The sequence below is a fragment of the Xiphias gladius genome, chromosome 15 (assembly GCF_016859285.1).
Source record: "Xiphias gladius isolate SHS-SW01 ecotype Sanya breed wild chromosome 15, ASM1685928v1, whole genome shotgun sequence".
NCBI classification, from domain to species: domain Eukaryota; kingdom Metazoa; phylum Chordata; class Actinopteri; order Istiophoriformes; family Xiphiidae; genus Xiphias; species Xiphias gladius.
This window is the reverse complement of record NC_053414.1, coordinates 6,543,258-6,570,832: the sequence shown is the minus strand read 5'-3', so window position 1 is coordinate 6,570,832 and position 27,575 is coordinate 6,543,258. Positions and strand designations below refer to the sequence as shown.

The window sequence follows — 27,575 nt, the reverse complement described above, 5'->3', positions numbered from 1 at the left end:
CCTCACAATGTGACGCGATTCTCTGTTTTCAAAACTCACTTCCTGGCCCGTCATGTGTTTTGCAACCAAATGTCTTTATTCTGAGCAAATATCAAAATCCTCTTTCTCAGTCCGAACCAGAGTTTCAACCTCATAACGATGAAGGATGTGCTACCGGTGTTTCAGGACATCTTAGATTTACAAAAACCCCACTGTCGATCCAAAAATGCAAATTACAAGCCTGTATCACTGGTATCACTGTTGTTTGTTGTCTTGTTAGTTAAAGGTAAACATGGATAAGTTCACCTCTCGCGCCCTAAAACTAGATTAAAAAATGGACCAACTGATCCCCCCCCCCTCCCCAATTGCTTCACTTCACTGATTAAGACATTAAATAGCAGTTTTATTTTGAAGGAGCGTCGACTCGCCATTCTTTCTGGCTTCACGCTGATGCAAGCTTGATGCCGTGATCGATGGGGAGGAGGTGGTTTTAAAAGAGTGTGTCTACTTCATTCAAGAGACATTGCACTATGAGCTAAGGGCAGCCTGCATATCTTGACGCCTTCACTGTTTTGGTATTGTGCCTTTTTTCTTCCTTACTCTTGGATATAAATGACTGATTGCCAAATGGGTAAGACCTGTTTCGCCCTCCTTCTGTCTTTGAATTGTTGGTTTTCATATCACAAATTTTATTTCAGATCTCTACATAGACTTTAAAACATTTGTTGGCATTTTATTTTCTATTTGTGTTCTAAAAAATGTTTGATATTTTAAGTTGAGGAATGAGGGATTGTTTTATGACATTAAATCATTTACATTGTCTTTATTTCTTCCTCCTGTTGATGAGTTGTTCAACCATATTGTCAGTGTTAATGTACTTGATATTTAAATACCGCAGCCCTAATTCATAGTTATAAACACACCGGGGCTCATGGCACAAGTTACACAAGAAACAATAAACATTTATCCTCTCTGGTGTCCCAGCTGTTTTGTGTAACTGTTAGCTTTTCTAATTTAGAAACAGCTGTGATTTAACAGAGAAATAAAACAAAATCCAAGTCCGTTCTTTCTGGTGTGACCTATCGGTGCATTGTCAGAACAACTGGTGTTTAATTATTTACGTTGTTGGTGCACACGTCTCTGGATCCGGCTTATCACAGTTTGCAACCTGCGGCTATACGATACACAGGGCACGGTGCTGAAATGGGGAAGAGGCAGTCATACTCAGAACTCACACATCACTAATAATAATATAAAAACAGAAGTTGCTATCTTCGGATTGACGTATAAACAATCCACTATTAAAGGTCCAACTGTCAAGGAGCTTTTGGCCCACGGGCGTTTTTTGTAGTTTTTTTTTTTTTTAGGTTTTCAAAATGTAAAGTAAATTAAGATTTTGATGACTTATGACATCAGCTTGTTGCACAAGAGGTCTAAAGGAAGGGTGGGGAGGTGGAAGTCCTGTGGTCAGATCATAAACACCAAAAGGCTCACAGATCCCTACAGAAAGCATTGGAAGGGTCTGTTTTGTTAACTCTATATTTTACACGTTTTTCTTTTTTATTTCTCACTGAGGATGGGAACTGCAACCTCTTACCTACATGTCGGTGCCTCTAACTGTATGCGACGGCTGCAGAGCACTTACTCTCAGGTCTTCACTGGTAGCCTATCAGAAGCACCGCGCCGTGGTTTAACATGACACCTGCTACGCTGCTGAGAAATACATGTACGTTTATACAAGCCTCCCAACTTTGTCTGAAGCTCCTTTCCCACATGCAACAGCCGCAGCTGATTATCCTTGGAGGAAGTAGTAGGAAGACAGCTGTGAGTAGTTTTCCGAGAGTGCCACCATAAATACCACAAAGGAGTGAATCGAGCAGAAGGGTATAACGTTCCTTTGTATGGTGGTTTTTAAGTCAATGTCAACGTGCTTGTGAAATGCTGTAACACCGGTGAGTTGAGACCTGACTGTGGAGCAGTTTTGCGTTCAAAACTGCCGTAACTTGAACAGCCTGGAAGCCTGGAAGACAAACAATAAGTAAACTTGCATCTTGAATGTCTTTCTATTACAAATGGCTTTGAAAATGAACGCATCCGTCCAGGAGTATTTTTCTCATATTTTCTAATGTTATCGTCACAAGCAATGATAACATGACTTTTATTAAAAAAAAAATAAGGGCTGGCGTTGCGCAAAAGCAAATATCAAGGAGCATCGCCTAGTGCACTGGTTCCCAACCCGAGGGGTCACCAGTTGACAAAAACGATAAAGAAAAAAAAAAAAATCATACCCCAAAAAATTGTTTCTTTTTTCTGACTTTTTTTTCTAATTTTTCTTGCGGATATGAGACACTTTTGCCTCTTTAGTTCCTCAGAATCCTTCAAACAATCAATCGAAGAGGCAAAAGTTACTCATTGGTCAAGGTGCTCACAGCTGCGGTCCCCCCTAAAGCCATAACTGATGATGTGGGGGCCCCAAGTAGACATCGTTTCATTTTAAGGGATCATGAGCAAAAAAAATATGTAGGAAACTACTGGCCTAGGCTCTCCGGAGCTGAGATGGTGAACAGATTCTTCTGTTTAGGATCCATATGTGTCATTTTTTGTTACAGCTACCTGATACAAACACAAAAAAGAAAGAAGAAGAAAGTGACAAAACTGATATTCAGTTCAAAACATCAGGGAAAAGTTAGGAAATTGGAGAACAAAGTAAGAGTTGTGTCACAAACGACTGGACTCTGGGATTTAATAAGTCTGACATCTTCTCAAAACTCCGACTTTTTCTCGTAACCCCTTGTAACCAATTAATGTAGGAGGATGCGTGAGTGAAAGGGTTGTCGTTTATTAGATGGCGTTGATGATGCGAAGAGGATGAAGGAGACTCCGCCGACACCGTCTTGAGTGGTCTGCTCGTGAGAGGGTGTGAAGCCGATGAACCACTCCGAAAATCAGCCTTGACCGCCGACTCTTAAATAAGGCGGTTGTTTTCCTAAAAACTGTCACTGACACATGGTTTCAGTCACAACGCATTAACTTCCTTTTCCAAACCGCGAACTTTTACCTAGCGTCTCTATGTAAACACAGCTCTACATATGTAAACATACACCCCGGGGGCTCTGACTGTCACTATTACAGCATCAGGTATAGGAAACACTGGTGTATTCTGTCACTTGAGGTCAAGCATAGACGGCTGTTAAAGGGGATGTTATCTGTTGCGGAGCTAACCTAGACACCTGCTAACAAAACTTCTTAAGCAAACACGATGAACACCTTTTCTTATTATAACTGTTTCAGCTTTTTATCGCTCATGCTGTGTGTCTACGAGCTTCTCTCATATGGGACTGGGGAGGGGTGGTGTTTGAAGGAGGGGAAACATTATACGAGCCTGTTAGCTGCGGTTGAATATGTATCCAATTACTTGCACGCTCATGTCTAAAGGGGTGTTTTTTCAAGACGTGTAAAAACCACAACACCTGTGTCACATATCTTCTTGAGAAACATGTCTTCACCATGCTGCGGTTATCTCTAAATATAAAAATGCACTGACTCTCTAAGTGTGGATTTTATAAAAATCAATCAAAAGGTGTTACCATGGCAACATCTTTGCTTTAGAGAGGGAAACACTTTCAAATCAAAAAAAAAAAAAAAAAAAGCTTGGAAAAAAAACCCCCATGAAAATCATTGAACGTTAACGACGTTTCCACAAATGCAATGATGATTGATGACAACGGACGACTACGCCGTCAGAGTGGATTATGTCATTATTTTAACGGATGTGAGGAAAGTTGTCCGGGCTGATTATCGAATGTGAAGAGCTGATTCTTAATTATTAGTGAAACCTGAGCTCCTGAGAATATGTTTAACGCTTTTGTTCCAATTTTTGAACAGTTTCCTCGGATTTTACTGAAAATGAGAAGATGGAGATTGAGAGCATTAAGACGTATAAGAAAGACCTTCTGGATGATATCCAGGTAACGCCCGTTCGCACAAACATGGAGTCAGACACGTCAGTGTATGGCTACAGAAAAATGCTCTTTCAATTCATTGGAAAAAGTGACTTGTCCTGCTTCTGATACTGAGGAAACAAATGTTAAAGACTTTTCCTTTCCTTCTGCCCCGTCCAGAAGTTAAAGATGGAGATAGACAACGTAATGGCGGAAATACTCAGCTTTGAGTCTGCAGAGGAAAAGTGAGTTTTAGTCTGGGGAAGCCCCGCACCTGTTCAAACATCTGCCTTACACGCCAGTCCTTATAGAACTCCTCTTTTTAGAACACCCGATGAATGCTCCGTCTTTATTTTTTAATGTCACGCAACTGTGTTTCAGTTTCACGGTGGCTTTCAGCAAGTTTCATCCACCCCAAGGTTAGCTTCTGCTCCACTAAATGTTGCTTCCCAGTGTATTCTCTTATAGAGGATTTCCTTTCTTTGTTTTTCTGAACAGCTGAAACCTGTTCCTGGGAATTTTCAGTCCATGTTTTATAGAAATCGTTCGAGAAAATACCGTACTTGTTCTACTGATCCCACTGAAATGGGAAAACTGGTGAATTTCCCGCACACAAATGCCCCCGTGATGTCGATTTTACACTTCGGTTTTTGTAATATGATGTGTTTATCAGTGAGCTTTTCTAGTCACCGATAAGCAGATTTTGTTGCCTTTGCACAGAGCCAGGCTCGCTGTTTCCCCCCGTTTCCATTCTTTCTGCTAAGCTAGGCTAACTGTCTGCTATCCGTAACCTTACATTAAAACGACAGATATGAGATTGGTATCGCTCTTCTCATTGAACTCTGTTCCTTTAATCTAAATGAGTCTCTACGACTGTACTGGATAGGTAACATTTGAGCACCTTGACATTTTAGCAAAGATAGAACAGCCATTACCTTGTTGAGATCCCATAACTAAAACTAACTACAGCTGCTGTGAGTCTTAGCCCTAGCTGGTCTATCAACACCTTGTGGGATGTGGAGCTGTTGTTCTATCTAGGGTTCAGATAATGAGGTTGTACAGTATATAGTAGTTTTTCTAAGAACATGGACTGAAAACCTCAGTGGCACGTTGCAGCTTTTCATAAAGACTGGCAATGGGACGTTGTTTAGCTGGGGCTAGTGGTACAGATGCTAACTTGAAAAACTCGAGTCCAGGCTTCAAATTTGGAAAACAAATAACTAAACAACCGAGTTCATAAACAAATAGTGCGGCTGATATCGATGGTGTGACATGATTATAGTAAGACTCAAGAGCCTTTTTAAGGCCATTGCTTAAATGCCTGATAGAAGTTTAGTACAAAAATATTTTCCAAAATATACACTCAGTTTATGAGTTACGTCTAGCTATACCAATACAGTCTAAGACAACAGTCCTACAATAAATCCTACCTTCATGAAGGTTATAATGTACAGTTTTTGTTGAAACTGTTTTAGAGAGAGCTGTTGATTCAGCTGTATGACCATTTTGGAGGCTGCGGTTTGTGTTATTCTAACGGGTGTTTCTTTGGTAGGCTAAATAACACAAAACACTTCGACGCATACGCCGATCATGCGCAACTGTAAAACAGGTGACTGGTTTCAGCGTCGTGCCCGATCAGTGACACAGTTCAACAGCACCACAGACTACACACGCCTACTCTGAAATGATCGTACGGTTAAATCAACAAAACTGAACATTATAACCTTCACGAAGATAGCATTTATTTGCATTAGTTTATATACAGTATAGCATTCTTTATCTATTTTAAAAATCTTCACCTATACTCATTTTTCTTTCTTCAATGTTGCTTTTCCTGCAGCAAGACAGTAGAGAGGAGCAAACAGTTCTCAAATGGGAAGAAGAAATTCAACATGGACCCTAAAAAGGTGAGCTCAGAAGTGTGTGCTTGTGTGACGCAAATCAACATAAAGTGAACAGGTTTGAACTAAAATATCTCGATCAGGAAAATATTGGACAAGAAATGACTTCTCGCTGTTCTTGGACGGTTTGAAAACCTTCTACATCGCACTGTGTGTCTCTGAGCGCCTGTAGTGAGCTACGCTTGCCTGTCATTGTGCGGACTTCCTCTCGCTCAACCACACAGGGGACCCTGGGAATCTGTGAAATGACAATGTCACGGGCCCATAGCACAGTTTCAGTGGTTTCTGCAGCAGGTCAAGTTTGACACTGTTGTCAACGCAAATGGTTCCAACAACAAATACAAAGCAAAAGCGTAAGCAGTTCTGTTTACTGGAAAAAGAAGTCTACTCTGAGCTGTAGTTGGTGTTTTAGGTTACCTGAGCTTTAGACTGAGTCACAGTTTAACTTAAGGGTTTTTTGTCTCTTTAGTTTATGTTTTCTTGTTAATACTCTTTGAATATGCAAAAATTCTGGCACGAATATGGAAATGTCAGTGTTCTGACAATACTAATGTAGGCCTGTTGTATTATGCAAAAGAAATGTGGTAGACAGGTGGCAGAATATATTGTTGCATTAGTTGCTCCTGCAGTGGAGTAATTCTTTGCGATTTCTCCTTTTATTTTCAAATCTATTTGAATCACCCATTTCCTCTCTAAACCCATCTGGCAGAGGAGAAAGAGGAAGAAAGATTGGTTTTAAGGAATTGGGATTACAGAAGCTGTAAATCCGCTCGGTCTTACATCCATAGATGAGATCATCGTGAAACTTAACTTAGCTTTGTCCCAGCGGGAACCATATATATATATATATATAGTAAACAATCTACTCTGTGTTATTATGCATGATTCCTTGCAGGGTATCAATTACCTGGTGGAGAATAAGCTGCTGGATGGTAGTGCTCAGTCCATCGCTGAGTTCCTATACAAGGAGGAGGGACTCAACAAGACAGCAATTGGAGAATTTCTTGGAGAAAGGTGAGGAAGAGGAGAGAGTGGACGGACAGGAAATAAATACCAGGTAGATAAGAGAGGAGACAGGGCAGGGAGTAATAATGGAGGAAGGAAAAGCGAAAGAAAAAATTCGTGACAGGGAAAGATGATACTCATATGAGGAAAAATGAGGGGGTGAAGGAAGGGGAGTAAAAAAGTTAGTTGGAGTGGAACAGAGGGATTGTAAAGGCAGGTTCCAGCAAGGTGAATACTTCCCTCTGGCTTCATGCCCCCCCCCCCTTCTGTCCCACAGGGAGGAGCTCCACCTCCAGACCCTGAAGGCCTTTGTGGAGCTGCACGAGTTGTCCAACCTCAACCTGGTCCAGGCCCTCAGGTTAGCTCTCATCATCTTCACCCCTGTCCCGTCCCCGACCTTCATTTATCAACATCTTCATTTACAGAATCAACAGGAACCTTTACACAGATCAAGGTGTTACCAATAGACACCTACTGCGGGTGCATCAATTGACTATCCGATTGTAAAAGTTAAGGCGCCTACATTACATTATGTGCAGGCTGCTAAACAAGAACAAAGGTGAGATTACCATCAGAATTAAATATTACAAATATTACAAAGTACATTTTAGTTATGTTATTGGGAGTCAACTGGGTTGCTGAAATGACCAATTTAGAGCAATGTTGGACTGGACCAACACCACAGTGTAACAATACTGCCTTCCGGGTAAAAGGGCCTGCGAACAAAAAAAAGCAGCACGCCCCTAGTTTCACACATAAAAGTCAGTCTACTCGTCAGGGGGAGAACTACTCAACCTGGGAGAAGAGCCGCTTGGTGACGTGTGTGGCTCTGCGGGGGAGGTCGGAGGTGATGACAGCCGTGGATTGGTGGCTAGAAATGTACAAGAGAAGTCCTGCATCACAAAGTGAGGGGTGTGAAGTTTCAAACCTGTGGGCATTTACCAGGTGGAGGCTGAAGTTATACCAGAACTTGTAACAATGCTTATAAATAAAAATCCAGCCTTTTCTCAACAGCATGTCGCGCGGCTTCGCTTCAGGTGTCTAGATAAGGACGGTAGTTTTTTTTTTGAAAAACGATCTAATATCGTTATCGGGTATTTAGGATTTTTAGCGACCTTGGACGGGCATCATTTGCCATAAGCCCTAGGTGTTTGCGGGATGCGGGTCAGGGCTGCACAGACATGTCTGTAATATCAGCGGGACAGAGAAGAACGAACACTGTAGAAGTTTTTAGAAGGCAGGGATTACCACTAGTAAAGCTGGAAAAAAAACCCAAAAACGACGACTTCAGAAGAGTAATCGTTGTTGAACTTTGCCAAAATGGCAGGGGTTTCGACTTCTTAAAGGAACTGCTGTAGTGGATGGAAATTTGTCCTAGGATATGGAAAGTAACCCCGAGGAACACATTTCATTTTTTCAGAAAGACTGATTAAAAAAAAATCTGTGTTTTTGTACTGAAGCTAATAGAACAGAGGTTAGCCTGGATGTCACTACGTCACTTTGGCTCTCTTTGAAAGGACACTATTAGTTGCATTATGGGAAACGTGGGATCCAAAGTTTTTTGAGCTGGACACATACTGAGGACATAAAGTTCAATATTTACCTTGGCCGCGGCCTCTCGGAGCCGGTGGCGCGGCTGTTGATTCTCAGGTTTTGTAAATCTGACTCTTTGCAAGTCCTCCAACTTTAAGGAAGCGCAGCGCTAAATAGCTGGATTGCCCCTTTTCAGGAAAAGTACGGAACGTTTTTCAGGGCAGACTTTAGTAGCTGATTGTATGTTCCGCAAAGCGGCCACTAACTACGGCCATCAAAGAAATATAGTGATACATTAATAAAATAAAGAACAATAAATAAAAAGCAATAAAGGTAGTGAAGTAAGAGGAAGTTGAATTAAATAAATATTCAAGGAAAATACAAGAACATTAAAATTAGAAGGAGAGTTGTTACAAATCACTACTGTATAATCTAGTATTGAATTAAAGACAACACTTCCGATGCTGTGCACAGTGCAGCCGCTGCCAACACACACTCTCACTCTCTATGTGGTGTATCTACAGTTCACATACTGGCCACACACCTCAATAAGCACGCATGCATGCCATGCAGAGGTTTCATGTTGTTGTGGTGTGTGTGTGTGTGTGTGTGTGAGACAGACAGTTTCTGTGGAGTTTCCGTCTGCCTGGTGAAGCCCAAAAGATCGACCGTATGATGGAGGCCTTCGCCACGCGCTACTGCGACTGCAACACTCACGTCTTCCAGTCGGCCGGTGAGCTTCAACAAAAATGCGCGTGACCGCTTCCTCTTCTGACTGCGTGAGAGAAAATGTGTCTGTGCGTGCGTAAGAGTGTTTGACTGAGCACGTCATCTCTCTCTGAGCTTGTCTCTCTGACCTGAGCACCTAATTTCATTCCCTTTAATATACCAACATGTTCCCGGATGACAAAAAAAAAAAAAACTTCCTTGATTCCTTTTTTTACTTCCAGACTTTTCTCCTCTTCTCTGACTCTGTATTCATGGGAAGTCGGTTATAGCGTTACGTGCTTTACTTCCTCTTTGCGTGTGTTTGTGCACTGCAGACACGTGCTACATCCTGTCCTTTGCCATAATCATGCTCAACACCAGCCTCCACAACCCCAATGTGAAGGACAAGACCACTCTGGAGCGCTTCTTCTCCATGAACAGAGGCATCAACAACGGAGAGGATCTACCCGATGATCTCCTCTCGGTAAGGACGTCCGGCCGATCACGGTGTCTAACCCAGAGACCGGGAGGCAATAACCCGCTCGGTAACACGACTGACATATCAGCTTCTGGAAGTAAAATGGTCATCTAGTTTTACCCCTTTGAATTTGATTATTAGCCCCTAATGGTGTAACAATACAGCCAGATCATGGCTCAGTACAACACATTAAACAAGGTCCACTGTGTTTCTTGTGGCGTTTAATACAAAATCCAATGGAATGCAAAACAAACTGAAGAATAAAAATGTCTGAGCTTGGCTTGAGTAACTCTCTCCAAACATCTCAGCTCAACCTCACACTAACCGATTTCAGATTTCATTTTCAGCCTGCCTCCCGATACTTTCTGACTTTCTTACCAGTGGACAGTGGAGCACCAAGGCAGAGGAATAAAATATATCTGGTTTTGACAACCCAGATAATACTTGTTGGCAGGATCAGCTCTTTGTTGGTTTTGGTGTGTTTTCATGGGATTTACTGACAACACGAAAACTATAGAATATCACCAGCTTTATAGTCTTACACCCCTATTAGGGGTCACTGATAAAAGATATCATAAATACCTTACATGTTACTCTGTGTAGGATTTCAGATGCTGATATTACATTTAGTTCAATTTTAGTTTTAAAAAGAATGTAAAATTAATCAAACACTTAGCGCTAAAATTAGATAGATTATACTCTGCAGAACCACTTAGTACTTAGCTTGCTTTAGAAAATAACGCCAATCTCTCACAATCACCACATCATCTGGAACAAAAGCACACACACACACACACACACACACACACAAAATCTGACCAGTTTCCACCTGCAGATCAGTCGCAGTTATCAGTAGTCTGTAGGAGGTGGTTATGTTAAACGTCATCACAGGCTTTGGGCTGGTGGGGTTAAAGATCCGTGAACACAACAGTGTTGGGACTCTCATGGAAAACAAGTGATTCAGTGTCGCTCTAAACTGATATAACACACCAACACACACACACACACACACACACACACACACACACACACACAGGTGTTTCAGTTTGAGTGAATGGAATAATATGTAATTAACGCCTGCAGTATAGCTGGAAACGTTTACCCCTGTTGTCTGGACTTAACTAGACTTTTGCATCTTGACATTTGAGCGTTTAAATTTCCAACGATTTTGCTCAATAGTTATGTTCAGTAGACGGTTGGCTGCAAATTTATGACGTGTGTTTTTTTTTTCTCTTACCCATTCAATTTGTTTCTGCTCAGAAACTGTATGACAGCATTCGGAGCGAACCTTTCAAAATCCCAGAGGATGATGGGAATGATCTGACTCACACCTTCTTCAACCCTGACAGAGAAGGCTGGCTCCTCAAACTTGGTAAAAAACAAAAACAAAAAAACCTTTCCATAAGTACTTTTAATGAATTATTATGAACAATGTGGCCTGTTGCAGAGATGTAAACACCAAAATTCAACAATCTCCAACCTATTAAGCCACACATTCACAAACCGAACCCTACAGAACAAAGAGAAGAGGTTTGGATGTGCCTCTTGCTACTGTGCTACAATTACATCTGCCTAAGCTGCTACATAGGGTTTAAAAACAGGAAAGTACAGAGGAAGCACTGAGAAAATGACCCAATATTGGACCATAACCTTATGTGTGTGCATGTAAACCACACAGTATCATGTGGTAGGTAAACAAAGAAGTTTAACTTCAATCAAGTGACCTCTAAAACTTGTATTTTGGTTAGCCTATTGTGAAGGGAGACAAGTTTTGATTGCTTGTAAGTGTCCACTGACAGCAGATAACTGCGCTCATGAAAAAAAACCTTTTTTTTTTTTTTTTTGCCGTATCTGAATTTTCAGGAGGCAGAGTGAAGACGTGGAAGAGGCGATGGTTCATCTTGACTGACAACTGCCTCTACTACTTTGAGTTCACCACTGTAAGGCTAACACATTGCTCCTTTTAAGTCGCTTTGGCATAAAGTATATCAGAAAGTCTTTAAAGCCCTACAAGGCCTCTTCTTATTCTTTATTTTTGAACTTTTTTTTCACTATTTTTCCCCAGTCAGATGGGCAGTGTTCTCAATAGAAATACAATACAGTCATTTGTTCAAACACTTAAAATGACTTCTTTTTTATCCACTGTATAAAACCTTTCTTGGGTTCTTTTAATATTGGTGGCAACTTTCCAACCTTTAGCAAGAAGCTGTAGTTGGGAAAACGTAACCAGGCCTTGACCATAGAGGCGGACGATCAGAAAACGCTCTGGGAAGTTGTTTCTTGGAAGTCATTGGGGTCATTGTACAAGGCAATTTGTTGACCAGCCAAATTACAAATTCCTGCTTTTAATCTATAAGATGTATGACAATGCATCCCTCATTATCAGTGTAGTTTATATGGAATCGTTTGGGCCTTGTTTGGGCAAAATGCATTTTTATTTTCAGTAAGTGTCACAGATTGCTATGTTTCAGGCCATGGTTCTCTTTCAAGTCAAGCCAAGTAAAAATTTTATTAATAAACCCAATATCAAAAACCACAAATCTGCCTCAAGGGGCCTAACAATCTGTACAGCACTACGACACCATCTGTCCTTAGACCCTCTGTCTCTTCTGCTTCCCTTCTTTTCTTGATGCCAATATTTTTACTCTCGGCTCTTCCTTCTTGCCCTCCTGACACATCACCAGACTCTCTCCATCCCTTTTAATCCGTCTGCAGGATAAAGAGCCCAGAGGCATCATCCCTCTAGAGAACCTCTGCGTGAGAGAAGTGCCGTACCCACGCAAATCGGCAAGTTCCTGCCAGCCGTGTTTTCTTTCATCGCAGACATGTTTGAAGAGCTAATACAAATTCAGTTAAATTAAACTCTGTTTCAATGAAACTGAACATGGAGATTCTGCGTGAATATAACACCCACTTGATAGATCAATAGAGAGATTTATAAATTGATTATCACGCGATTCTGGTGTCCTCTAGTATTGTCTGGAGCTGTACAACCCCAACAGTCGAGGGCAGAAGATCAAAGCATGTAAAACAGAGACCGACGGCAGAGTGGTGGAGGGGAAACATCAGTCTTACACCATCTGTGCCGCCAGCGCCGAGGAGAGAGACTCCTGGATCGAGGCCATCAGGTCAGACCACACACACCCACACTAGCACGTACATGTGTATCTAAATGATCGTGCAAACGTCAAAACAAATAGCAATATGAACATAGCTAGACACATCAGAAAACACTGTCTTACACTCGTGAAAGTCAACTCGCACATCCACATGTACATTCCCACAGTCCTGTCCTCTAGTGAGGACCATTATTGATTGAGTAGGTTCATTCCCTGAACTCTCCACTAGACCTCGGAGGATGAGAAAAAGCACTGCTACACTTGTCTCTGTGGGTTGAAAGGTACAAGTCTGGTAAACATCTGTCCACACGCAGCATCACGGCTGGGTGAAGTCAGGTGTGGTCCTCTTTGCTTGAACCACATCCACCGCTGATCAGATCTTGTGCTGTGGTGCTACACAGGATGTGGAAAGAGCATGGTGGTCACCACTAGTTGGCAGTGCAAACAAGATGATTATTCTGGGTGTAGTAACCCTTTAAAGGAAAAATCTGGGTTTTTACCAAAATACATCTGTTATGTTTTTGTAGTTATAGCCATAATGTCTTCATGCTTTGAACATCAAATTTAGTGGCTGGAAATCTGTGAAAGCAACTACTTTGCTGGAGCGAGTCCAGTCGGAAGAGCAGCAGGAAATGTTCAGACAATCACACAGGCTGCACACAGACCCCAGGGTTTATCACATTATGGTAACCATGTTGTTTGGAAACATTAGCGTTCAGTTGGAGTCGTGTTTGTGTCAACTCGATGAATTTAAGTCCAGTGTTCACTCCTCCTTTTAGCTCTGGTCTGGTCGCCACCCACGTCTGAGGGAAAATATCTGGCTCTTTAGTTTGTGCTCACAAGCTGGTCGTTAAATTCGTCTGTCTGCTGTTTGGTGATACACTGGTAGCGTACAGTGGGCTTTACGTAACTTTTTCTAAAAAAAAAAACAAAAACAGCTGCCTGCTGTGGCTGGGAACGATCGTAATAGCGGTAACGGTCAGCAAGACAGCAAAGCTGCGGGCTGAAAAATCTAACACAGTGAGCGGAGAGCAGGTAAAACGCTCCAAAGAACTGAGGGGAACCGCAGAGTTAGGCAACACCTTCGACAAATGTATTTGATCCATTCTAATGTGAAAATATTGATTACAGTAACATTAAATCCAAATCGTAACTCTGAATGGGAGCTGTGAGGCCTCCAAAGGATTCTCACTTAAAAACATTTCTCTGGTTTCTTCTGAGGATGTTTAGTACTCGTAAATACTGAATTCAAACACAGACACACACACTGGACCCTTGTTTACATAATGCATTCCCTGTGCCCTAACCCTGACCTAGTTCTAGCCTTAACATCAAACCCAAGTCTTTACCTTCACACAATCCTTTGAGGTCGAGAGGACTGTCCTAATTTGTCGTCGCAGTGCAGAAACGCCCTCGCCCCGATTAAAAACTGAAACTGGCCCTCTCGTAAATAGCCACACATGCCCACGCACACGTACACACTCTGACACTGCTGCTCTGGCATCTCCATGATGACATGTCTTCTTCACTTCGAACAGAGCAAGTATCACCAAAGACCCGTTCTACGACTTGGTCTCAGTCCGAAAGAAGAAGGTGATAAACCAAGCGCCTCAGGACTGAGCTGTCCAGTGCCCCCCACCCCCCCCACCACCACCACGGATGCTTGTGGTACGGCACCACAGCGGGATTCTCCCCCCCCCCTTTCAGTTGTATTAAACACTGCAACAGGACAGAGTGCGGACACCGGATGCTAGAAAGAAGGACACGGACGGTGGCTGTTCAGGCTTAAAGAGGGACTGCTGCTCTTTCCACTTCTCCTTTTACAGACTGACCTTAACAGTGTCAAAGGTGAAAGATGACTCATTTCTGTTGCTCTCATTGTTGCTCTCGTGACAACGAGATTTATGGGCAGGATGGTGTAAGTGAAGACTCAGTCTTTGTTGGTACATATTGTGGATTTTGCTTTTTTATGTTTATATGATTTTTTGCTGTGTATTTACCGCATTTTTTTTTTTTTTTTTAAATATCTCCTACCATGAAGAGATTGTTGCTGTTTTGGTCGATGTTTGTCTGCTCCACAAGATTTAGTTTCTAAGATCATGTTGACAAATCCAGCAGCTCTGCGAATCCTATAAAAAAAAAAAAAAAAAGAAAAAGGCAGGAGGCACTCTCTTTCTCAGCGTCCTGACAGTTCTCCCGGAGCTCAGAAATGGACACTTGCAAGCAAAAGTAACAGGAAACAGCTTTGCTTCGGTCCAGTGGGTCATTTTAAGTTTCATCCCAGATGCTTTGTTAGGTCTGGTCACCTCTGAAGATGCTTGCCTAGGAAATATTTCAGTTTGTACAGGAATAATTTCACGTGTTTTCAAGCATTTACTCTTTTTCAGTTGATTTAAATTTTGTGTAACTTTATAGTGACATAGGATTTACCTTGATGTAAATCATAATCATTATAAATGCATCAGACTGCATTTTTTAATATTCTTTCATTTTAAGGTAGTGCAATAAGTGCAATATGCATCATGTCTGAATTGTTATAAATGCAATGTGTACACTGTAATATTCTAAAATGATCTTTTAGCTGTACATAATATATTCATTACAACTACTGTAAGCCATGCCTTATAGTGTGTGTCAGTGTAACTTTTGAATATTATGTTCTCATGAAATAATTATTTAATAAACATTACTCAGGTTTCTGTTGACATGTTGGGCTAGCTGCTCTCGGTGTAAGAAGCATCCTGACAGCTGTGTTTTCAGTTGAACGCACTTTGATACAATGAGACCACACCCCACTTCCTCATATTTACTTTTTGTGTGTGTATGTTAATATGCTCGATTCACGTCCTTGCATGTGCCTCCTGACGGGTGAGGATCCTGCAGTTCACCACCTTTGTGGTTCAATGCAGTATCGCATGTATGTTTAGAAACAATCTAATTTTTCCTACTTTGGTGAAACTTACAAAGGTCATGTACAGCCGCGTCTGGCCCTCCACATCATGAACAATTACTGCAAAATGTAAAAGTTTTAAATGATGACTCCCCATTCCCAGGCTGCAGCGGGTCCCGGCTGCAGATTTAAGCCCTAAATGCTAGTGAGACATTTATAACTACAGTTATGTGTGACCCACGTCTGATTTTAACTTTTGCAAATGATCAAATTGAGCCTCGCTTGGCTGTTGTAAACAACGATGGTTTAGTTTTCATTTAACTTTCCTCACCAAAACACGTTGCAATCATCCTACTGTATAAAACCTTTTAAAAGTTTTGAAACCTTCATTGTTTACATCAGGATGCAACTATATTTGTGCCTTTCCAAAGCTTTTGTGAACAAAACTTGACCCAATCTTAAAATTACATCATATAACAGCAGATTTATAAAGTACTCAAAAATTCATCTCAAAACGTTGTCCTCGGGTTGCAATTGAATCATTGACCGTGTGTCCTTTGAGTCGTCCCCGATAACTGCGACTGGCAAACAGATCCCCAATTCCCAACTCTGATCAGCGATCTGACGAGCACTGCCTGCTGACTACTACTCTTGTGTGTCTGTTTTGGTCACATCTGTATCTTTTAGGTGACACATGTTCAGCACATTCTGGCTGCCTGATGTTCACTTGAACTCACAGCAAAGTAACCGCTCTCTGACAGGATCTAACCGCCGATGCCAGTCTCCGTCGGCTAAAGACACCGGAAGAATTTCTGGTCGATTAAAGACAGCTGCAGTGTTTTAGGATTAACATTAAAATGCAAGCATCGCAGGAAACAACATATTTTCAGGCCGGCTGTGTGTCAGTAAAACTAGTCTATAAATTAGTGCAATAACGCCTCTTCCTGCTTCAGCTCTGATTTCCTGTTTCAGTGTTGCACCACATCCCACTCGCAAACCCTCCTACTCCACCGCCCCACCCTCAACTCAACCCTGGGTTCCTATCAAGGCCCGTGGTTCCTCTCTGTGTTCTGAGCTGCGAGCCAAACACCCAGAAAAGACAAGCGGAGGGAGACACCTCGCGGTTAGTTCGTGCAGTGCGCTCCCCAGCTTCCCCTCTTAAATGCTGGAGTAATACCTGTATGTCAACACTGGATGGAGCCGTGGTCAAGGTGATGCCTCATCTTCGAACAGAGATGCGACCTGACACTCTCCCATTTAATTTTTATTTTTACTCCATTTATGTTTTGTCAAAACATTTCAAAACGTTTTTGACCAAGTGTTCCTGGTGTTTTAACTCGTCGGCTGTCATGTATCGTTGTGAAAGGAAAGAAGAATTTTTTTTTTCTTCCCCACAGCATTCAAGCCAAAATCTCAGTAGTTTTTGGTCTAAAAATCATTGAACAATCCAAATATTTAAAAAAAAAATCTTCTCTGCTACTTCAAGATTTTCCTTATCTCAAACCATTTAATTAGCACAATGAACAAAAGATCCCACAATGTATTAGTGCGTCAAGAAAACATTAACAAATTCTTGGAAACATTCATTTAAAGTTAAATGACGGCATAGAAAAAGAATAAGGTTTGTAGTACATTGCTGTACACACATAACGGTCCGCAGTACCACCTAACGACAGTGGTAAAACAAGGCGATATTTACTCACCTTTACTTCTCGTTTTTCTTAATTTCTCTATGTATGAAGTCTTAAACCTCTGAGGATTCTTCGTTTTATTAGGAGGGAGAGGCAAACGTAACACTTATCCAAAGTCAGACCGTGTCCTGCTTTAGGTGGCTCATGATCACAGTGGTTCTCGCCCATCTTTGGATCTTGCCGTGGAGTCCGTTCTTCAAGGGACAGGTGTGGCTCAGGGTTGTAAATAATTCCTGATCAGGGAGAATTCAGTCTGCCTGTATGTCTACATCTACCATTTGGATGTTTGAAGGGCTGCGTTTAATTCGTCACCTCAGACCACTGCTTTCTTTATATTCGCTGGAGAGTTGAAGAAGAATTGTGCAAACTCACCCCATATTTTGTGCACTAAAATGTACACTATAAATCCACTCACTCAGCCTCCGGCAGGTAACCCTTACATCCCTGAATCCCCAACAAGGCTCGGAGCAAACAAGAGGCAAGCTATCACCAGTAAATATCTCATTAAACCTTTCTGCAACCTACCAGGGCAACAGATATCCCACAAGACTTTGAATATTGATTATTAATTTGGCACTAAACATAAAAACAGCGTGTGCCAGTACCTTATGCACTGTACATTCATTTGGTCTTTCTGTAAGGCACTGGATAAAATACAGTATTGCACAATCAAAGGTGGCATTAGTGTTAAGGAAGTCATTTTGTAATTTTCAGTAAATCAGTCATTTTAAGACTGTCTGACTGCATTCCGTGGTCAGAGAATGGCAGGTTCTCCTCAGGACAATTTACAGTCTTGCTTTGGTCGACGTCGACTCTTAACACCTGTATGAAAAAAACAAAAAAAACAAATTAAAACAAGAGCTGTTGAGGTGAAAGGAGCATCATTTGGAATCCATCAGTTCGGATTCATCGAGGATAATGTCTGTAAACACGTTACCACTATATTATAAAAATATTTGACCAATGAACCAGAATTTTTAAAAAATAACTTAAGTTTATTCGCTGTGAGAGTTAGATTAGATCCGTGGTTCCCAACAATTCCTGTGCGTGACCCCTCAAAATGAGGAGAAGACTTCATGTGTCACCTTGTTACCAGTTGCATGGGTCTATAAGTTATGGCCATGGGAGAAGAATGATTCTTTTTCCTGGATTAGAGAAAAAATATTTTTGTTCTGCCGTCCTATCTGTTAAATTGGCTCATCGTTCCTCTGATTTACCTCCCACCCTTTGGGAGAGTTCAGCCCACAGGCTGGGAACCACTGGATTAAATCATTGGTGAATATTTATACAGGTTCACTCCATTCCTAACTTACTCTCATTGTCCTGTGCAGTGTTGACAGTTTGCTGAGACTCTGTCCTCTTGCCAAGTTTCTTCTTTCCCATCCATCTAGATGGAGATCTCACAGTCACCTCAACGCTGTCCTCGTTCTCATCAGTCCGATGGGTTTCTGTGGGTGAAGGGCACGTGCTGTTGGCCAAGCTGTTAACTGAAAGCTTATGGGACATTTTCCTCCTTAAAAATTTCTGCTTCCATGTGAGCTGCCCCTTCTTGTCCTGCATGACTCCGTTGGGCCTCTTGGAGCTTTCACTCTCGACTTCTGAGGGCAACGGACCCAGCCAGCCCATCTTCTCACTACTGGCCACTTGTGCCCTCCCCTGGTCCATCTCTCCAAGAACCTCAGGCAGAAATGACCCACTCTTTGGTCCTGGCTCCTGCAGAGATCCTGTTGGACGTGCGGCATCCCCAAACGCCAACAAGTATTTGGGGTTGTAGTATTTGTGCGCCGGAACCTGGATGTTGGCCTTCCGTGAATCCCCTAAGCTAACCTGGAAACGGGATGTGGTGGCTGGTAACGGTGGGCGTTTGGGCCCTGCTTTGGAACGTATTGTGTCGGTCACGTTAGCAGCGGGCGGGCTGATGTGGAACTCCTTGTAGAGGTCCAGCTTCTCAGAGATGGCGTACAGTTCTCGGAAGTCCCGGTCAAAGCTGTCAACCACTTGCCCTGTCATCACGGTGATCATGTTTCGGTCCATACGAGATGTACACCAGGAGAAACTGGGACAGAGACACCAGTTATCAACTTCATTACATTCTGTGTGTCCTCATTGGTCATTTAGGCTTACGACAAACATCACAATCTATATATATAAATAAAAAAAAATGCAATTAAATTTTTTAATTACTTTGTACTTAATACAGAAATAATTAAATACAAAAACATGCAATACAAACACACATTATCTTTGCAAGTAATGGAACAGAAAACCAGTGCTGTATAAACCAACAGTAAAACTCATGCGCACACACACACACACACACACACACACACACACACACACACACACACACATTTAGGCCTCACCTGTAGGAGCCAAACATGACTTTGTCTCCGTCTACCAGCATGTACTTATTACAGAGTGAACCGGGCAGTCTGCCGAAGGACAAACCGAATCCGACCCCCTGCAACGTCCTGGTTCTGATGTTCTGCAGCCACAGAGGGTCATAGTCAGGCCGCAAAATAGGAAAACAACACAGCCAAGCAATTTCCAAAGTTTCACAGAGCAGATACTACAGTTTGACCTTAAACCTAAGAACTTTTAGGAGGGTAAGGAAGGTAGACTAAAGAGCTAAATAAGAGCTTTTGAATCTATATAAACAAGCTTTAGTAAAATGAATGATCAAAAGTAAATGAATGATTCAACAGGACACCTGTATGTATCAAAAAAAGACAAATTACTACAAGGTTAGATTAAATAAATGTAATGAATTTGGTGATTTCAGTTCTGCAATTAAAATTACTTTGCTGTCACCTTCAGGAATAAAACTACACAGAGCCATCTCTTTGATTAGTAGTGATGCTGCAGTGGTCATCTGTTTTAAGAGATTTTATGTTCCATCGTTTGGCCTCTGCCCATTACTTCTGCCAGCGCGCATTTTAATGTTGAGCCCTTTTTTGTCTTACATCTTGCACTCCGCACTGTGTGGATGAAAATTGCGTCAAATTTATATCTAATAGTCAAATTTTGGCCTTTTATGTGGCAGAGTTGCAAAAACAATTTGTTTAGAGCAACACACAGGTCTACAGATCTGCGTCAGAGATATTCTTATTTCTGACTTTTTTGAAAAAAGTTTCCACAGAGGCAATGAAGTTGCGGGTGATATGCTATGCCTCATGTACTATTTCTGAGGCACTGCTATGAAGGAGATTTAAACCATTGTAACAGTGAATCAAATCTTTCAGAAACCTTCTAACATTTGATTTTATGGTGGTAGTTGTATGTTTGTAGAGTGCATCCAGGGTCATTCTCTTGCTCCGTGCCTGCGCTAAATTCGTCGCCTATGTAATAATGCTGTCTTACCCGAAGGTGCTGTGAGCCAATCTGCAGCCTGGAGCACATATCCAGGAAGTGTGGCACACCTTGACCATCTAGCAGGATGTAAACGGGCACTAAGCGTCGCCAGGCCGCATCCATCAGGTCTTGAAGGATCTGGAGGTCTGTGAGCATATCCATCACTATTGCTATCAACTGCCAGAGAAAAAAAAAAAACAGAATAGCTTTGCAAGTATTTTAAAGCCAACAATAACTCACAATATGTTTTGGCGGCAATATGCAGGGGAATGGGTTAATTTATCGCAAGTTAAAGCGAACGGCTTAAAACAAAGAGTGATGGGCTCTTCCTCTATTTCCTATGCTGGAACTTATTAAACATGCGGAACTCATGACAACAACACGCATGTACACCCGGCACCAGCACAGTGGTGCTCACAAAAACAGAACCCAACACAGTAGTTAGATTCCAGCTACAACTCTGACGGAGACACAAAAAGAAAAGACTGTAAACCAGACCTAGCCAAGCGTAAAAAAACAAAAAACAAAAAAAAATATGTCACTGAATTTCATTTGGCGGGATTATTTAAAAGAAAAAAAAACACAAAAAGCAAAACTATTTTGTAAGCAGATGTCTTAAAATGACTCGTGACTTAACAACTAGCCAATAACGGGCTTCACGTCATGCTTCGTGCTCTGCAGTCCTATTGTAGATTACGTTTTTTTTTTCTCCACAGAACTCCATTATAACTTGTACAAAGGCTGGATTCACATTTTAAAAAAATGTAAATTTATGAAATTTGTTTTCTGTTGGGTCAGTTACAGCAGGAGGAAACACACATTGCAACCAACGAAAAGGCAATGGATCTCAGCTCAGACACAGTGCTGTGTTTCTCATCCATGTTACATTTCTATAGCCAAGAGAGGAAAAGGAAAAAAAACTCAATAAAATGCTTAGGGGCAGAATTTGTTTTTTTCCAGACAGCTACCAAAGAAACCGGCAGGTGAAGCTAATCTGTCTAACTGAAGCCCTTCACCACCCAGTGATGCACTCATCCTGAGGGCCCTGTAGGGCCACATGAAAGAGTCGTAGCTGCTGGTCTTACAGGAGTGGAGAAAACCAGCTTATTATCCCTCTGCTGTGTTCCAGTCAGGCTGACAGATCATAGAGACGGAGCCTTACAACAACAAAAGGAGATTAGCTGAGGAATTTTGCACTTATACCTGTCTGCGTCTTAAGGGGTGCTGCCACAAGGCTTTCGCTTTCTCCTCCGTCAGAGTGCTGGAATTAGCGCTGGCACTTTTGCCAAATAAAGGAATCCCTACTAGCCAGTAGCTGTGCGTGGAGGAAAAATAACACCGTTGTTAATCGGCCTCTTCTGCATTTAACTGTAACTGGTAAAAATAACAACTAAATGCTGGAAATTACCAGAAACCAATGGGTTAAAACCAAAGTCTCCTACTGCTCTGTATATGTTTCATATATTTTTCGGGATATCCTGTTAATCGTGCACCATAAAGAATGAATGTCAGGATTAAGGTCAACTACAGAAAGTTTAGCACCAGATGACGGCCCATAAAGGCCGCAATGTTAGTTACACCCAACAGTAAAGTGGAATGAACAACATACTGATCTGATCATTTTGTTATTATAACTCTTATCAGTAGAGTACTAACGCCAATTTCAAACCACTTATCAATCAAGAACGGCCCAATCTGACTGTTTGTTTTAACCAGTGTAGCGTGGTATGGTGGAAGACAACTGATGCAGCGTCTGCGACACAAAGACCAGTAACTCTTTCACTTCTTTTGCCTTCTCTCACCAAGTTAGGCAGCTTCCATGTGTTCCATGGTGTTGGCCAGTACAGTAGGAGCCCACAGCACGAGGCAAAAGAAGAGTAACGTTTTATTTCAGCCCAGTGACCTCGTAACTACGCCAGTGTGAGGCAGCGAGGCATTAAACTGTGTCCAGACTGCCGGACAGGAGAAGAAGAGGAAAGGAGAATTGCCTACGCCAACGAATCGTCTGAAGAACACGGGAGCCCGTGCTGCTTTGTTTGGAAAGGAAGAAATGGCTGAAAGCAGTGCACACAAAGAAGAGGAGGAGGAGATGATTAAAAAAAAAAAAAGAATAGTGCAACTTCCATTATATGGGCATGGTTCAGGTTTAAAAGGCCGGACAACGAGCAGAAAACAATTACCTGAAAATGACGTCGCACGACAGTGGCGGCGAGGGCTGGTAATACACGCAATCTCTTCTGTAACCTCAAATCAAAACACGTTCTGGAATATGAGGAAAGCAAAAGAATGTGTCCTCCACAAACGTCAAGTGAGACAAAGTGTCTCTAAGAGACGGAAGTTACTTGAAAAAAAGATTTTGTAATATTTTCTATTTATTATCGCAGTTCAGTACTAGAAATGCTCTTAAAACACCTCTAAACAATGTGAAATACTGCGTGGCCTAGTAATACAGTTAAGAGCACAGTAATGGCTGCCATAGCTGCTTCACCCCCTCAGAAGCATTCGAAATTTTAAGAAAAGCGAATACACCGTAATATAAATTTTAGGCCGTACCGCCCGACCCTACTCACAAATCACGGTCAGACGAGGAGCCCTGTACCAAATGTGTCACAGCCGCGATGTTCTCCTCTGCACAAATACAGTGGGTAACCTGCGTACCCACACGCTCACCCTCTTTCTACCCAAAAAGAAAAAAAAAGTAGGGTTGCCAAGTAATGACGAACGGCTCCAAGTTCACTTTCCTTCATAAAGTCTGTGATTACACACATCGGCACTGGTTGTTGGTGCCGTCGAGAGGAGACAGTGAAGTGGGTCTCTGGCACCTTACTGGTCACCCTAGGCTATTGTGTGTCACACGGTTTGAGGAAGAGGGCAAGCTATGGTCGCCTGAGGTCCATCATTTAGTCTCCCATGCCCTTCAGCCAAGTCACGGCAGGAGTTTTTAACTGGGACTGCCTGATCTGACACAAGACAAAAAGGAGGGTACCGCAGAAAAAGCCATTAGGTTATTACAACAAAAAGGGTTTATCTCCATGGAAGTATAAATTTGCCCTTCGGATTTTGTGCCGAACTGCTTAATAGATCTATACTGTATCTTCAATACAAGTAGGACATTTTCTGGCACTACACAAAAGGTGATGCGGTTACCGAAATCACAAGTTGGTTCTTCCCTACGCTGGAAAAGTGAAAAAGCAGCAATTGCCCCTCCCTCATCAACACCACTGTGGTGCCCCTGAGCGAGGCCCTTGACCCCTAGCTGCTCCAGTGGCCGGCATGTCAGACTGTGGTCGTACTGGGCAACTTCCAGGTGTAAAAATGTGTAACTGTGTGAGTGTGATCGGGGGGCTTTCCTGTAAAAGAGAGGTTGTCTCTCAGTGAAACTACCCTGAATAAAGGCAAAGGCAAAGTCTGTGGGTCCTTTCAAACACGTGGTCACATGTTCAGTCCAGGCAGAGGATTGAGGCTTGGGCAATGTACATTATTCGACTCCTCCACTGGCCTTTGAGAACCAAAGTCGAGGAATTTGCAACAAATGTTCCTCTGTCAGGCAGAAAAGGCCCAGTGTTTCCGCCCAGCGCCTCACTGAGGAAAAATGCCGAGCAGACCTGCGAGGGTAACGACAGAGGTACAAGCTGAGACATGCGGACGGCACACTCCGCACTGTGAAGCCTAAAGATCCGGCTCACGATCAAGCAAAATGAGAAGAAAAAACAAAAAGCAAAAAATCACCCAGTGAGAAGAAATTTAACATCTGCACGCAAAGATGAATGTGTCGGTGCCTGGGGAACTGGTTGATCAGCATGTGGGATCTCAAGTGTGTTTGTCTTTTATCATTTTCCAAATAGCTCACTGCCTAAGTAACAACGTTACATACTTTTTTACATTCCGCACATGCACATTAACCACCGGCCGCTTATTTATGTAACCTCTTTCTCTGACAACTTTGGGAAACATTCAAAAAGGAAGAAAACGACCCCCTCAAAAAATAGGTAAATTATTAAGTTAAGTGTACAGAGAGCTGGGTTGCCTGTTCGTATTCCTTGTTTATCTAGGAAAATATAAAATGAGGAGGTTAACTAGTAGACAAGACACTCAGCTGCCTTATGCCCAGCTTGACAAGGTCATAATGGGAAGGGGGGAACTACCAGAAAGCCAGGGTGCATACTGAAAATCACTTTCTGTAACAATAAAAGCATTCAAGTGGGCAAATGGGCAATTTGTCAAGGGCAAGTCATCATGTTTCGCCTCCTGCAAAACCTTCGAGGTGTAGTATGAATTAGTTTGAGACCAGGAAGTCGGGAAGGAAGTGAACACAAGGAAGCAAAAGTAAAGCAATTAAAAACACATAAAAGAAAGAAAGAAAGCAGGGAGGGAAGGGAGGACAGAGGAATACAAAAAAGAAGACAATTCAGGGGGAATGCTAGAAAGGAGTTGTGTAATAAAACCAATTTAAACAACCCAGAATAAGTATGTGCTTGTGTCGTCCTCCCTGATCCAGTTTTCAAGAGCCATAAAAAGGCAGGGGAGCCGAGCAGAGCCTGTCACGGTGACCGGGTGGAACAGATGACTCAGCTGAGTCATCCGGCAGTCCACGGGTAAACATTACGACGGGCAACTTAAATACACAGGCCCAGAACTGTGTGAGACAGTATTAATCAGTCAAACGTTCAGGGCCCCCCCCCCCCACCGCCTGGACCTCACGCAACCGGATACACGACTGCAAAACAGGGCTTCGTGGTTGAACCGGCAACCTCAGAGCCGAGGGGCACCCTTTCCGTTGGTAAGTAGTAGTAAACTGAGGCCCACTGTAAAAGTCAGAAGCTAGAGAAGGTAGTTATTATTACAAGATATGCGCTGCATGGCCGAAAGAATATGGACACCCGCCTCCACAAAACTTTTGTGTACTTTTTTTGGTCCGGGTTCTTCGTGGTTTGGGCTGGAACCAACTAAAGGACTAGTTCCGTACAAAACGCCGTCTTAGTCCCACAGCATACGGCGACATGGTAGCCAGGTGTGCTTCCGACTCTGGCAGCAGTTCTGGGAAGAAGGCCAGTCCCCGATTTCGACACGACCCGCGCAACTAACCGTTGTTTCCGTCGTCAGTCCACCTCCACGTCATCCTGCTGAGTAATCGACGAATCGTTTCGTCTGAAACTCTGAACGATGCCCAGCGCGATTTCCTAAAGGCCCGAGGTAACGTCCTCATATTCCTTGCGTGGTCCCGCCAACGCTTCGAAACCCTTAAGATATTCAGTCGATTACCATAAGACAACTTAAAAAAGTGGAACATTCTGCTTAAAAGCGGTTATTTTTTTGTGATGAAAGCCGGGTCTTATAATCTGCAACAATTACAAGAGTCAATCAAGAAATGAAGTCTTTTCTGTTTTAAGAGAATATGCCGAAAATTCATTGGTTCCAGCTTCTCCAATCTGAATATTTGCTGGCTGTCTTGAGTTGCCTAAACAAAGTAAACTTAATACATTTGAGTTTTGGACCATTGGTCATACAAAACAAGAGAATTACATGTTATTTGGATATTTTTAAAATGACATTTGTCTCAATTTCCTGACATTTTTATAGACCAAACAATTAATCGATGAGATAATCTACAGATTAATCAAAATCATTGTATTTGTTAGTTGGAGCCCTATTTAAGACAGATTTTGTGGCATTTTGCCCAGTTGTCGTGTCTTGAAAATGCATATTAAAGAGGAAACCATGTACTTGACATCTTGCACTGTAACCTGACGGGTTTTTTTTTTTTTTTAAGACATAAAGTGCGAAACTGTAAAGGAGGTTCACAGCCAACATTTGCAGAATGGTCGTTACCGTCGGCCTTCTCCTACCCCCTGACCTGCCCTCCTCACCTTGCTGGCCTCCTGTATGAGCCGCCGCACCACCTCTTTGATGTGGGGTCCGCTGTCTTTGGGCGGGTGTGTGTGCACGGCCACCCGGGTCACCCCTTTGAACAACCCCCCGCTGGGCCAGCCCATGTCCAGCGGCGGCACCTCGGTGTCCGACATCTGGGGCCAGTAGGTGGAGTGGACCCCCGAGTCCGCGTCGCCGCCGCCGACGGCCGCCCGCCCCGACCCGCGGCCGTCGGTGCCCGGGTCGTACTCTTTGAAAGTGGTGAACAACGTCTTGACTTCTCTGGCCGATAAGAAGTCCTTGATGTTGTCGTCCTTGAGCCGTGTTTTGAAGGCACCGTCGCCCTCCTTGAGCAGCTCCTCGACGGCGGCGCGCTGCTCCTCGCTGTAGTAAAACTGCGGTTTGGTCTCCGGGATCTTGGCCCCGATGTGGCCGTCCTCCATGCACACGAGCTGGGACTCGGCCATGGCCCTGGCGGCGGTTGCCACCCCTGCGGCTCGGAGACGCGAACTCCCGGGTGCGATCCGTTTGGTCAAAACAAAACCAAAACCTGCTCACAGTTCGCGTGGTGCCAGACAGGTACGAAGACAGACCCGGCGACGTTGACTTACCTGGAGGGAGAGAGCGGGGCATCTGCGCAGAAGCCGCTGGTGCCTTCGCGTACCCGGCGGACCGAAGGCCACTAGACCAGGAACGCCCAGCAAAACTCTCGAATTGCCCGGAAACAGTCCCCCCACAGTCAGTGGATACGGTGCGGGTTTTCTGTTGTTTGACTCTGAAAACACTAACCGGTGTCATTCGCTCACGCTTTTCATTTTTAATACTGTAAAAATAAAAACCTAGACCACACATTCTCTCAATTCTGCCACATGCTGTTTTTCTCTTCCGGCCCGTGCACACAGCTCGTCTCTATACCGCCACAGCGACCCTTTAAATACCAATTTAATTCATCTTTAATAAAACAAAATAAAATAAATAAATAAATAGTGACAGAATGACCGGCGTGCAGGCGGAACGCGAACGCAGCAGGGGTTTGCCCCGGGGGGGGGCTGCCTCTGTGGAAACACGCACGATTGTAAGCGGTTTCGTTTTCTGTCGGTCCCGGGCCACC

At 42.9% G+C, this 27,575-nt stretch overlaps 2 protein-coding genes across 6 annotated transcripts; one reads left to right on the top strand and one right to left on the bottom strand.

The window, feature by feature from the left end:
• The first annotated feature begins 502 nt into the window (after window positions 1–502).
• cyth4b (cytohesin 4b) lies at window positions 503–15,343 on the top strand. 5 transcript variants are annotated; one of them, XM_040144812.1, is made up of 13 exons: window positions 503–610; window positions 3,865–3,947; window positions 4,101–4,165; window positions 5,761–5,827; window positions 6,717–6,835; window positions 7,104–7,184; window positions 8,980–9,092; window positions 9,403–9,551; window positions 10,806–10,917; window positions 11,409–11,485; window positions 12,261–12,332; window positions 12,519–12,673; window positions 14,203–14,284. In XM_040144812.1, the coding sequence occupies exons 1-13, from the start codon at window positions 592–594 to the stop codon at window positions 14,282–14,284; spliced, it is 1,194 nt and encodes a 397-aa protein (XP_040000746.1). In that variant the 5' UTR covers window positions 503–591. The 5 variants fall into 5 exon arrangements, with proteins under 5 accessions (XP_040000746.1, XP_040000745.1, XP_040000747.1 ...); XM_040144811.1 differs by lacking the exon at window positions 503–610 and adding an exon at window positions 1,380–1,705 and having other exon boundaries at window positions 14,203–15,343; XM_040144813.1 differs by lacking the exon at window positions 503–610 and having other exon boundaries at window positions 3,899–3,947; window positions 6,717–6,878; window positions 14,203–15,343.
• A 1,641-nt stretch (window positions 15,344–16,984) lies between these two features.
• On the bottom strand, window positions 16,985–27,150 carry fam83fb (family with sequence similarity 83 member Fb). The gene is made up of 5 exons (XM_040144810.1): window positions 26,464–27,150; window positions 20,606–20,773; window positions 19,609–19,730; window positions 18,559–19,301; window positions 16,985–18,067 (listed from the first exon to the last, which is right to left on the bottom strand). The coding sequence occupies exons 1-5, from the start codon at window positions 26,929–26,931 to the stop codon at window positions 18,021–18,023; spliced, it is 1,548 nt and encodes a 515-aa protein (XP_040000744.1). The 5' UTR covers window positions 26,932–27,150; the 3' UTR covers window positions 16,985–18,020.
• Between the last annotated feature and the right edge of the window lie 425 nt (window positions 27,151–27,575).

Bases quoted from the DNA above. Each gene is read 5' to 3' on its own strand.
- cyth4b (XM_040144811.1), top strand. From the start codon at position 1,675: ATGACACCTGCTACGCTGCTGAGAAATACAT. The intron at 10,918-11,408 runs GTAAAAAACAAA...CTGAATTTTCAG, and splicing joins AGGCTGGCTCCTCAAACTTG to GAGGCAGAGTGAAGACGTGG. The intron at 11,486-12,260 runs GTAAGGCTAACA...ATCCGTCTGCAG, and splicing joins ACTACTTTGAGTTCACCACT to GATAAAGAGCCCAGAGGCAT.
- fam83fb (XM_040144810.1), bottom strand. From the start codon at position 26,931: ATGGCCGAGTCCCAGCTCGTGTGCATGGAGGACGGCCACATCGGGGCC. The intron at 19,731-20,605 runs GTAAGACAGCAT...CTGTGGCTGCAG, and splicing joins TTGGCTCACAGCACCTTCGG to AACATCAGAACCAGGACGTT. The intron at 19,302-19,608 runs GTGAGGCCTAAA...TCTCTGTCCCAG, and splicing joins GTCATGTTTGGCTCCTACAG to TTTCTCCTGGTGTACATCTC.